Consider the following 10,779-nt stretch of genomic DNA (forward strand, 5'->3'; position numbering starts at 1 on the left):
GGGTCGGATGTTTTCTTTCTCACGCTCACATTGCTCCTCATGACGAAAAGAACGCGAAGCACGTCCTTGGCGACACGGCTGGTTGCTTGCTTGCTTGCTTGCGACCGAGCGTGCGCTATGCGCCTACGTACGTGCTGTGAGCGAGCGTCCTTTGTGAACTTGATTTCCATCTGACGTTTGAGCCACTAAAACGTATTCATTGCAATGATCTTGTTCCTCCTCAGTTCTCTATAATAACGCGTCGTTCTGGAAGGAACATCTCGCATGTAATTCCACGAGCTATAGGTTTAAAAAGACGACATGGACGTGCGTGTGTTTTCAAGGCTTATTTTTATTTTTTTTAACTTTGACTTCTTTGAAGACATGTCAGTACTTTAGGAGCCCGATACGAGAGCTCTTTTTGCCCCATCCCTGTGACGAACGACTGTGGGAGCTCTTCTGGGAATTTCCCTTTTCTGTTCCCAAAATCTCGCCAGGCGCACGCCCAGATTTCGTTGGACTTCCTCAAAGGCGATCATCCGCTCTTTTGCGCCGCCGGTGTATTTTCTGCATCTACCTCACGTTCCGATAGTTTGGGGTGAAAACAGAGAACGCCGGCTCGGTCCTTCAGGGAAGATTCCGAGGGGTTGGAGTCGGGTCGCGGACGCTATCACCTCGAGGCGGCTTCGTCGAGCAAAGCTGAAACGAGCGAGGAACGAGAGAAGCGTGAGAAACAACAAAGCGTCAATCAAAATGCCGTTGTCAGTGGCTTTTTGGATTGTCTCAGCGGCGGCTCGGCAAGGATTAGCAACAACATGACTTATTAAATTGTCATGCAATGTAATCTTCTCTAAACCTGCATCTATTTTTAAACCGGACTGGAATGGATTATTAAACCGAGCGTGGTCGTGTCGCAGCTCTCTCGGGCAAACGCTGTCGCAATTTGACAAGCGCCGCGCCGCATGGTGCTAAAAGCACCACTTGAGAATGGTGCGGCTTCTTGAGACTTTTGGCCGCAGCTAGCTTTAGGGATGCATTCAAGTGAGAAGAAGACCGAAATCCACGGGTTTGGTGTTTGACAGCCACTTGACGAGCGTACGGGTAAAAGCTGGTCGGACAAATGTGGCCAGTTGAAAAGAAAATGGCAGACTTTTTGTGTCTTGGTTTGCTGGGACGTTTTGGCTGCTCGCTGGCACCAAGTTGTCCATTTTAGGCTGCTGAAACACTTTGACAAAGCCTGGAGGTCTGTTTGAAGTTACAAACGGCACTGGCGGAGGGATTAGTACATTGCCCCCCTGCCCGCCCGCCCGCCCGCCCGCCCGCAAAATGCCAGTGTGTAAAACATTACGTTTGAGTGCCAGCAGGCTGTTGCCGTGACAACAAGCCACCGAGGTGACGGTGAACGGTCGGCTCTGGTCCAGCTGCACCGCCTTGGGTGTTCCCGAGTCCTCCTCTTTCCTCCCCAGGCGCCCGCGGGCGCCCTTTCCCCACGTGTACACCTCGCCATCTGTCATGACAGGGAACATGAGAGCAATTGAGGTCAGCAGCACACAACACGTACGTACAACTTCATCACTTGCTTGGCCTTATGTGGACCAACATTTAGCGAAAAAAAAAAAAAAAAGATTCCAGTACACACACATACACCTTGATTTACAGTAGATCACTTGCTTAGTTTTGCAGGGATGAACTTTTTTGTTTCTCACAAAAAAAGATCTTTTTTTTTTTTATGTACCTAACTCATGCACACATCCACACACATGCGCCCCCCTCTCCCCCCAGATCTGCCAAGGTGTCTCCTGCAGGGCCAACACAATGGCCCCATCTGCCAACAAAGGCGTCCCTTGATGGGCCGAAGCTGCAGGAGGCCAGGTCGGCCGCTGCCGCCTTTCACACCGGGGGAGCCAATCACTGGCACAATGTGACATTTCGCCAATCGTCGCCTCCGGCCCCTTGTGCACACAAGCAGCAAACGCGCACGCGCATTTGCGACAAACCACTTTCACCGCACCGCCCCCAATGCTTCTAGCCCCCTCTACTGGCAGAAGGTTGATACTGCAAGTGTCTATTCAGATTCCCCCACCAGGGGAGCTGAGGGAGGGAGGGAGGGAGGGAGGGAGGGAGGGAGGGAGGGAGGGAGGGAGGGAGGGAGGGAGGGATGGATGGATGGATGGATGGATGGATGGATGGCCTTCCTGATGCAAGCGGCCCATTGAAATGCAGTTTTTTACCCGTTTGATCGGGTGCAAATGACGATTATCCGAGCACTCGGCACATTGCCAGCAGGTGGCGCCGTGGAACTAAAACACAAGCAGCAGCAGCAGCAGAAAGACTCCCAAGGCGCACTCACTCACCAGACTTGATGGCCAGCGTGAAAGCGTCTCCGCAGGCCGCCACGGTGACTCCCCGCAGGCCGGGCACCAGGTAAGGAGCGCGGCCGCCCCGTCGCGACCCGCAGCCCATCTGTCCGTGTTGGTTGCTGCCAAAGGTGATGCACTGGCCGCTCTCTGCGGGGGTGGGGGGGACGACCGAGGGTGAACAAATGAGGCTCAAACTTTAACAAGATGAAGAATGAAATTGCTTTCCTCTCTCTCTCTCTCTCTCTCTCTCTCTCTCTCTCTCTCTCTCTCTCTCTCGTTTCAGACATAAAATGTGCGGATTTGAATTTGCACGTCGCCGGAGGCTGGATCCGACCTGTCACGGCGACGGAGTGGGCGGTGCCGATGTCAATGCAGACAATCTTCTCCTTGTCGAGCGGCGCCGATCGGACGGGCGCGAACGAGTGCACCTCCTCCACCTGGTCGGAGGGAGTCGGCTCCTCGCCGGACGTGATCTTGTCCAGACCCAGCTTATTGAACCTACGGACAAAATGCGGGAAACAAGTACAGATTGTGAAATACAAAAGTAATTGCCCCACTTGCAAGTGACAAAAGTACGAGAGCTCGGTGACCACGCGCGCGCGACTAATGACCTGTTGCTTCCGCAAGCCACCATCCCGTCGGCCGCGCCAGGGCTGACGATCATGGAGCAGTCGACGGCGCACAGGACCCTCTGCGGCTCAAAGCGGGCGGGCAGACGCACCTGCTGGGGAGAGTTGTGGGTGTCCTGGGTGCCCAGACCCAGGCGACCTGGCAAAGGACGGACGGCGTCACAAACAGACAAAGGCGCGAGGACTTCCCGGCAGGCGTCACTCCTCCCACGTTACCGTTGTCTCCTCTTCCCCAGGCAAATACTTCTCGTTCGTTGGTCACGGCCAGAACGTGGGACGCGCCGCACGACACCTGCACCAGCTCGTAGCCGAGCAGCGCCTCCACGATTTTGGGCTGAGCCGGAACGGAGCAGAGCAGAGCAGAGGGATTACTGCTTGGATTCTTTGAATTGGGATTGCAGTGACGCACGCCACGGTACCTGTGTGACGTCATTAAAGTTGCCGTGGCCCAGGCAGCCGTTGCTCCCGCTTCCAAAGGTCATGATGATGCCTCTGTCTGCAAAATGATGCGGATCTGGAACTTTTGCCGCTCGTCTGCGAGCGACTCGCTGGCCACCGCTTTTGCCCAAAGTCAGCCGAGAGCGGCCCCGCCCCGCCTGCCCCGCCCGGCCTGCCCCTTGTTGCCAGAATCTCTCACCTGTCATGCAGGCGGTGAAGAGATCTCCGCAGGAAACGGACTTGATGGTGACTCCCGACTGACCCTCCAGGAAGCGCGAGATGAACTGCGGCTGCATCTGTTCCACCGCGCCGGGCAGGCTGACCTCGGCGGAGCCCGCCGACGGCGCCTGTCCACATCCCAAAGCAAAGCAAAGCAAAGCAGTTGGCGAGCGGAACGACACATGGCGTAGCTCGCTGAAAGAGCGAGCGCCTTTCCGCGAGCCGGCCCAATGCGACTGATGGTCACGCACCTCCCAAGCGATGAGGCGGCCCGACTTGGTGACGCCCATCTTCTGCGTGCGTCCCAGCGACACCTGCAGCACCTCAGTGTTGAGCACGGGCAGACGCAGCGGGGCCGAGATGCCGCCGCCCCACGTGTACACCGATGACAGCGGGAGGGAATGCAGCTTGCCTGTGCCAGCTGTGGACGGGAACAAAGGCACTTTTTTTTTTTTTTTGTGTCCACTGAGTATTTGTGCTTTGGCATGGCTTGCTCCCCAATTTTCTGTTTTTGTGCTCAGGCCATAGCAAAAAAGGAATCAAAGGAAAGAAAACCAGAAAGTAGTTTGCTACCTCTGGATCTGCCGCCCGGCATTCGCCCTCCGGCTCTGCCTTGTGGCCCGGTCTGCACAGTGGACAGTGGTTTCTCAATCCTGGGCACAAGACATTTGAACTCATGGTGACACGGGTGGTAGGTTTTGTAATGACAACGCAAAAAGGGTTAGGGGTTTTTTGTTTTGTTTTTTAGCACATATCTAGTCGTCGCCGAAATCGGCGCTTCCTAGCCATTGTTTTTGCAAGGATTTCAATATTCCAATCAAAATGCAGTCTGTTTACATTTTGCAGGGTGAATTTTCCAACCTGCGCATCTTGACATTGCCGATGTCCGTACAAAGATTGAGCAGCGGGCGTATGCAGATGGGGAGCGCCATGATTTCGTTGAGTTGAGGCCGCTTGGAGGGATCCAGGTTGAGCATGTTGAGGACCAGCTGCCGCAGTTCCGGGCTATAGCGGTCCGAGATGGGGGCGAAGGTCCCGCTCATGATCTTCAGCACCAAGGCGGGCAGATTCTGAAAGAAAAAAATGGGATTTTACGGCGGCCGCCTTCGGAGTTGCGGCTGGCTTTCTTTCTCACCGCCGCCTCAAAGGCTCTCTTGAGACTGGCCAGCTCGTAGAGGACACAGCCCAGAGCCCAGATGTCGCTCTTCTGGTTGTACGGCTTGCCCTCGCAAAGCTCCGGAGAGATGTAGCACGGTGTTCCCACCACCTGCAGAGGCACGCGCATGATTGTTTTTTTTCCTTGGAAAAACAACAAATCCTTGTCGTAAGATGGGATCCGGTGAGCCGCCCGAGCGCTACAGAACTCACGGTGTACGCTTTGCTTTTGCTGACGAGGATTTTGGAGATGCCAAAATCGCCGATCTTGACGATCATCTGATGCTTGTCCAGCAGAATATTCTGCGTCTTGAGGTCCCTGTGCAGGATGAGCTTGTTGTGCACGTGGTAGAGGGCCAACAGGATCTGCACAAAGAAGTGAAGGATGGTCTCCTCATCCAGCAGGGAATTGCAGCGCTTCTGGATGTAGTCAGCCAAGGTGCCGCCTACATGGCAACAAAGGTACATTTAAAGGTACATTGTGTTGAATTGAGTACCAGCTACCTAGACAAAAAAAAAAATCATGTTGTTTCACGCGGAGTCAACGAGTCTTACCGGGTGCGTATTCCATGGCAATCATGAGCGCCTTGTCCTCCAGGAAGTTCTCGTAGTACTCGATGATGTTGGGGTGGTTGAGCAGCTTTAGTACCTGGCACTCATTCTGAGCGGCCAGGCGCTCGTCACGGGACATCTGCTCCACGGGGATCTCCTTCAGGATGACCAAACCTCCGTCGCTGCGCCGCCGACACAGGTGGACGATCCTGTCAGACGGACAGACAGACAGACAGACAGACAGACAGACAGACAGTTTGGCTGTGGATTAGCGAGGACCCAAAGCGTCTTGACCACATGTGGCCAAAGTGACACTTGGGTGCCATTTGTATGAGCTACTTTTGAATTGTACTATTTCCATCGTCTCTTTTAAGATGGGGAGTTGTTGCCAAAGTTGTGGGCTAAAGAACGTCGAGGACGTGCTTCCCTTTCGATGACTTGCGTGCGTGTCTGCCCGTTTAGTTCGAAAGAAGCTCGTTTAGCCGAGCGCTCGACTCGCTCAAACGTGAGCCCACTTTCCTTCTGTGAAAAGTGCAGCGGTGAATGACGTCGCTTCGTTTACCCGAAAGCTCCTCTTCCGACAACTTTGATTTTCTCGTATTTCTCCATCGTCGCAGCAGCTCGGAAGAAACATTCCCGCCGTCTCCCTGGGCAACCCGAGTGTACGTCACGTCCGCTGGGCTTCCTCATTTCTCCCATCACATCCGGTAGTTTGTTCTTTCGTCCAGCAGGGGTCGCGCTGTGCTGAGGGAGGAAAGATTGGATCGTCTGGCTGCTGCGGGCGGATTGGGTTTTGCTGCCTCTTCTCCGCTTTTCGATCCAAGAGCGCTCCGAATAAAGCTCCACAGTTGATCACTCCCGCATGACACGTTGTCCTCCCATTGAGTGACATTTGGAAGGGAGGAACACGACGGATAAAAAGGAGAGCGACCAGACAGACCACCGCCACCATCTCGTCTTGCCAACGTAAGGGCTTCTTTTCTTTTTGGCCACTTTCGGCGTTCGCGGCCATTCAAGTATGCAACGACAAGTTTTCTTTCATCTGGGTGTGCTTTTATCTGGAGTGTGTGACAAAGGTTTTGCAAAAGCACATTTAGGCTGATGTTCCCTTTGCAGTGCAGGAGGAAAACCAACGCTTCGTGAATTTCTCGTCTTCCACATTCGAGGAAGGCTAGGATTAAAAGTAAGATGAATGAAAGATAAACCGATTAAAGTTGTCTGGTCCCTTTTTTCGGGGGCCGTAAGGACAAAATCAGCCTGCTTTCGCTGCGGCTTTTTCGCCTTGTTTGCCATTTCCAGTCCACGCCGTGAGTCACCTTTTCTCCCAGCATTCTTCAAAAAGGACCGCACACATCGCGGCAGGCCGAATTTGACAAAATAATCTTCACAATATTCGACATCATTCTGACAAGAGTATCATTAAGTCGTGTGGCGTACTACTAATGAATGGAGAGACTTTCCGGAGCCGATTAAGTTTGAAGAGGGCTTGGACGCATTGCTGTGAGGTTTGGTTAGTGTCACCATGGCAACGGACGCCAACGCCACTTTTCACCTTGTCTGTTTCAAAGAAGTGCCTAGCGAGCGGTCTTCTGACTTTAGTTGTTGATGGGACCAAATGAAATGTTCTATAGCTGCTTTGAGGCGTGATGTCGACGCGAGGTCCAAGCATGAGCGTCTTACCGCCCGTTCGCAAGGATCGCATCATTCCGCAGTTTCCTCAGGTAAAACACAAGTCCAAACATGTGAACATGGCTCAAATTGGGCCAGAAGGCTATGAACATCCATCCATCCATCCCTCCCTTCCTCCATCCGTAGTGTTTCTGTGAAGATGCGGCGCTCCAGGCAGGGCGCGACTTCAACCCCAAAGTGAAGGCAGCGTGCCAGCAGCAGCGCACCGGCACGGTCGGGTACGTTGGCGGGCAAGAAAGACGACGCGAGCGGCGACCTGATGCCTCTTGTCTCGTCCTTTCCCGCAGGTTTAAAATTGCCAAGGTGATTGTGGTGGGCGACTTGGCGGTGGGCAAAACCTGCCTGATTAACAGGTAAGCCAGCTCTGAGCGCTCAACAAGTTCCTTTTGACGTGACGTGGCGTGGGCGCTGTCCAACTCAGGTTTTGCAAGGACGCTTTTGACAAGAACTACAAGGCCACCATCGGCGTGGATTTCGAGATGGAGCGCTTCGAGGTGCTCGGCGTCCCTTTTAGCCTGCAGCTGTACGTTTGCAGCGTGGCCGAGTCACCGGCGCGAGCGAGTGGGCCGGGCCCGCTGTGACTCAGCACTTTTCCTGGGCTCCTTTAAGGTGGGATACGGCCGGTCAGGAGAGGTTCAAGTGCATCGCCTCCACCTACTACAGGGCAGCGCAGGGTGAGCGAGCCATTCCGACGGAGCGGCTCCGTCCAAATGGCTCATGGCCGTCGCCTGGCTTTTTCTCGCAGTGGTGATTATCGTGTTTGACGTGACCGACGTCGCGTCTTTGGATCACACCAGGTAACAAACAACGTGGCCCCCCAAGCAGGTTTGGTTCGGCTTGGAGCCCGTTAGGCTCGGACGGATTAGCAAGTGAGCCGGAAGGCGTGTCGGTGAGCCGCCACCTCCGCCGCCTTTTCTCGTGTCGTTCCAGGCAGTGGCTGGAAGATGCCCTGAGAGAGAACGACCCCACGGCAGTTCAACTCTTTCTGGTGGGCACCAAGAAAGACCTGAGCGTACGTGCTCTCCGCGGCCCACCCTACGTCATTTGCAAGGTGACGGATGACCTTGTCGTTTGTCTGGCAGTCTCCGGCTCAGTACTCGCAGATTGAGCGAGACGCCCTCCAGGTGGCGGGGGAGATGCGAGCCGAGTATTGGGCGCTGTCGTCGCTCACAGGTGAATAGGTTGCCGGCCCGGGAGAACGTACCACGCGCGGCGGCGACCTCACGGCGTCGGCAATTGATTAACTGGCCTTGTCCAAAGGGGAGAACGTGAAGGAGTTCTTCTTCCGGGTGGCGTCGCTGGCGTTTGAAAACAACGTCCTGGCCGAGCTGGAGAAGAGCGGGACCAGGCAAATAGGCAACATCGTCAGTGAGTAGAGTGTCCCGAGGCCAAAGGAAAGCGCTTCCGGCCCGTGACCGCCGTGCCGTCTGCTCCCCGTAGAAATCCAGAGCGCCGGCGGCCAGCCGTCCAAGAAGAGGAAGCAGCCGGCCTGCTGTCAGTGAAAAAGGGCCAGAGGGAGGGAGGGAGGGAGGGAGGGAACGGAAAGGCCTCGTCTCGTGGGTGGCCTTTTCCTGGCCCGTTAACACCATGTTGCCTCCTGCGGCGGCGGCGGCGGCAGCGGGCAGTGCAGGGCAGTGCTAACAAACTCTGTCTGGACCCAAATGCATTTGCAGGCCGTCGAGTGTCACTCGACAGCCACACAGCGAGCGCCGGGTGCCCAAAGTGACGTGGCCGCCATCACAGCGTCCGCCGGTGCTCGTCCTCAAGTATTTCAACAGCAACCACTAGTGCCGAGCCGTTTTTCATTGTCTGCATTCACGCAAACTGCCGCCAGCCAGAATGCCAAAGAAATTCATACTTAGTTAACGGATTTGCTGCGGGCATTTTTGCTTTCCCATTCCTTCTTCAGATTTGCTGCCAGTGATAGCAAGAAGGGCTTTGTCGCTGTCTCGCGAAAAGGATGCAAACTTTGTGCGTTGCCAACGAGTGTTAAAAATGCGTGCAAAAGTTGCGTGCTGTTGCTTTTTTTCTTTGACGGCCTTGAATGTTTCAAACCCGACCGAGTCAAGTGCGTTCATTTCTCAAAGCTTTTGAAGGAGTCCAAATGTTGCCCATCAATTTGGCTCTGGAGTTCCTCAGGGATGCAGTGCGAGCATTTGTAATGCTCTCGAATCCACTTGCCTCCTTCCGAGTTCTCCACGGCCATGGCGGCCACGCCTCAAAACCGCAAGACACAACGCATCAAAGTTGGGACACCGAATAATGAGAAGAGATAACTGCCAAGTGGCGAGCCTTACCCACCACGGTGGCACCCAACCTCTCCAGCAGCTGGATGGCGGCCTTCATGGTTCCTCCCGTCTCGATCCACTGGTCCACCAACAACACCCTCACGCCTTCCACACGCGATCGCACGATTAGCGAGAGGGAGGGAGGGAGCGAGCCAGCCGCGACAGCCGGTCGGTCCCACGCGCAATCGCGACCCTCGTAATGCGCCGCTGGAGACTTACCCGGTCGGATGACGTCGTCTCGTACCTCCATGCTCTTCTCCCTGCCCGTGTAGTCGCTGTAGCTCTGCCGTTGGCTGCTCACGCAAAGATGTCCCGCTTTGCGCACCGCCAGGAAGCCTTTGCCCAGCGTGCTGGCCACGGATGCCCCTAGCCACATGCACCCCGGGTCAAAGGTGACACGGGTTGAACAAAAGTTCTGATGCAGGAATTAAACTTGCTCCCGTTAATACGTAAAAGGTAGACCCTTGTCATTTCATTCCGTATCACGTTACAATGTGATCAATTTAACCTGATCAAGTCCACGTTAGGTTCACGTTATGCAAGACATTTCACAACAACCACAAATTCATATGGTGGCCTTCTCGCACAGCTAATATTAGCAACTCGGGCGACGCTACTGACATCGGAGAAGGCCAGCGAGCAGAGGCCCTGCAAAAATATTGGGACAGCTGAGGCCAACAGAAGGCTTGCATACATTTTACTTTAAAAAAAAATAAAAAATATTTGTCACAAATTCTCAGAAGTATCTGAATACAAGTGCTTTTGTTCTCTTTCTGCTAGTTTCTTTTGCTTTTTTTTTTATTTTATTTTTAAATATTAAATGTATTCTACTTGATTTCTGAGGTTTTTGGTAGTGTTGCGACATTATTGTTGGCAGAATGACAAAGATCCAACTTGTGCTCATCCATCATGCCCTTTGCCCTCCCGGGTGCGGGTCAAATGCGCGAGCGATTGAGTGGCTCCCTCCTACCTAGGATGAATCCCATGGCGTCGATGCCGGCCACCAGGTCGATGGCGTCGTCGCGGAAGGGAGCGAGCAGGTCTTTGACGCAGTCCGCCAGAGCCTGCGTGGAGGAGGGCCTTGCAAGGATCGATGGCCGTCGAGGGGTTCAAGCCGACGGAAGCCATGCAGTCCCTACCTGCGAGTTGCAGTAGAGTCTGGACGGGTCCAGCCAGGCGAAGGCCGGCCCTTTGCTGTTGGGCGCCATCAGGGCCAGATACCAGCCTTTCGCTTCGCTCGCCCCGTCCGCCGGGGGGGGCGACCACACGTCCATGCCGCAGGCGCCGCTACGTAACGCAACGCTGCGGCTGCTTGCCTCAAATGGCAAGCGAGGCACTGAGGCCAGGTGGGAGGGGCAGGTGGGAAGGGCGCCCTCCCCCTCCCTCCCTCGCTCTCCCCCTCGCCCTCCCTCAAAGCAAGCGAGACTCCACTCTTGCATGATTTGTCAACAAGCAAACACACAAAATAAT

General features: G+C 54.7%; 3 protein-coding genes across 6 annotated transcripts; 1 reads left to right on the forward strand and 2 right to left on the reverse strand.

The window, feature by feature from the left end:
* Nucleotides 1-313: 313 nt before the first annotated feature.
* Nucleotides 314-6,072, reverse strand: nek8 (NIMA-related kinase 8). The gene is made up of 15 exons (XM_061280330.1): nucleotides 5,895-6,072; nucleotides 5,336-5,541; nucleotides 4,994-5,226; nucleotides 4,761-4,892; nucleotides 4,487-4,695; nucleotides 4,199-4,278; nucleotides 3,877-4,046; nucleotides 3,606-3,753; nucleotides 3,388-3,464; nucleotides 3,185-3,302; nucleotides 2,951-3,107; nucleotides 2,674-2,837; nucleotides 2,334-2,486; nucleotides 1,328-1,486; nucleotides 314-678 (listed from the first exon to the last, which is right to left on the reverse strand). Exons 1-15 carry the CDS (start codon nucleotides 6,029-6,031, stop codon nucleotides 650-652), a joined length of 2,172 nt encoding a protein of 723 aa, XP_061136314.1. The 5' UTR covers nucleotides 6,032-6,072; the 3' UTR covers nucleotides 314-649.
* Nucleotides 6,073-6,246: 174 nt separating this feature from the next.
* Nucleotides 6,247-9,032, forward strand: rab34a (RAB34, member RAS oncogene family a). 3 transcript variants are annotated; one of them, XM_061280338.1, is made up of 10 exons: nucleotides 6,247-6,298; nucleotides 6,964-7,053; nucleotides 7,148-7,374; nucleotides 7,443-7,544; nucleotides 7,631-7,695; nucleotides 7,767-7,818; nucleotides 7,952-8,033; nucleotides 8,104-8,194; nucleotides 8,282-8,389; nucleotides 8,462-9,032. In XM_061280338.1, exons 2-10 carry the CDS (start codon nucleotides 6,979-6,981, stop codon nucleotides 8,521-8,523), a joined length of 864 nt encoding a protein of 287 aa, XP_061136322.1. In that variant the 5' UTR covers nucleotides 6,247-6,298; nucleotides 6,964-6,978; the 3' UTR covers nucleotides 8,524-9,032. The 3 variants fall into 3 exon arrangements, with proteins under 3 accessions (XP_061136322.1, XP_061136324.1, XP_061136323.1); XM_061280340.1 differs by lacking the exon at nucleotides 6,247-6,298 and having other exon boundaries at nucleotides 6,912-7,053; nucleotides 7,148-7,239; nucleotides 7,309-7,374; XM_061280339.1 differs by lacking the exon at nucleotides 6,247-6,298 and having other exon boundaries at nucleotides 6,912-7,053.
* zgc:174895 (uncharacterized protein LOC100126024 homolog) lies at nucleotides 9,030-10,659 on the reverse strand. 2 transcript variants are annotated; one of them, XM_061280341.1, is made up of 5 exons: nucleotides 10,449-10,659; nucleotides 10,280-10,373; nucleotides 9,529-9,675; nucleotides 9,323-9,414; nucleotides 9,030-9,238 (listed from the first exon to the last, which is right to left on the reverse strand). In XM_061280341.1, the coding sequence occupies exons 1-5, from the start codon at nucleotides 10,581-10,583 to the stop codon at nucleotides 9,086-9,088; spliced, it is 621 nt and encodes a 206-aa protein (XP_061136325.1). In that variant the 5' UTR covers nucleotides 10,584-10,659; the 3' UTR covers nucleotides 9,030-9,085. The 2 variants fall into 2 exon arrangements, with proteins under 2 accessions (XP_061136325.1, XP_061136326.1); XM_061280342.1 differs by having other exon boundaries at nucleotides 9,319-9,414.
* Nucleotides 10,660-10,779: the final 120 nt, after the last annotated feature.

The sequence above is a fragment of the Syngnathus typhle genome, linkage group LG6 (assembly GCF_033458585.1).
Source record: "Syngnathus typhle isolate RoL2023-S1 ecotype Sweden linkage group LG6, RoL_Styp_1.0, whole genome shotgun sequence".
Lineage (NCBI taxonomy): Eukaryota > Metazoa > Chordata > Actinopteri > Syngnathiformes > Syngnathidae > Syngnathus > Syngnathus typhle.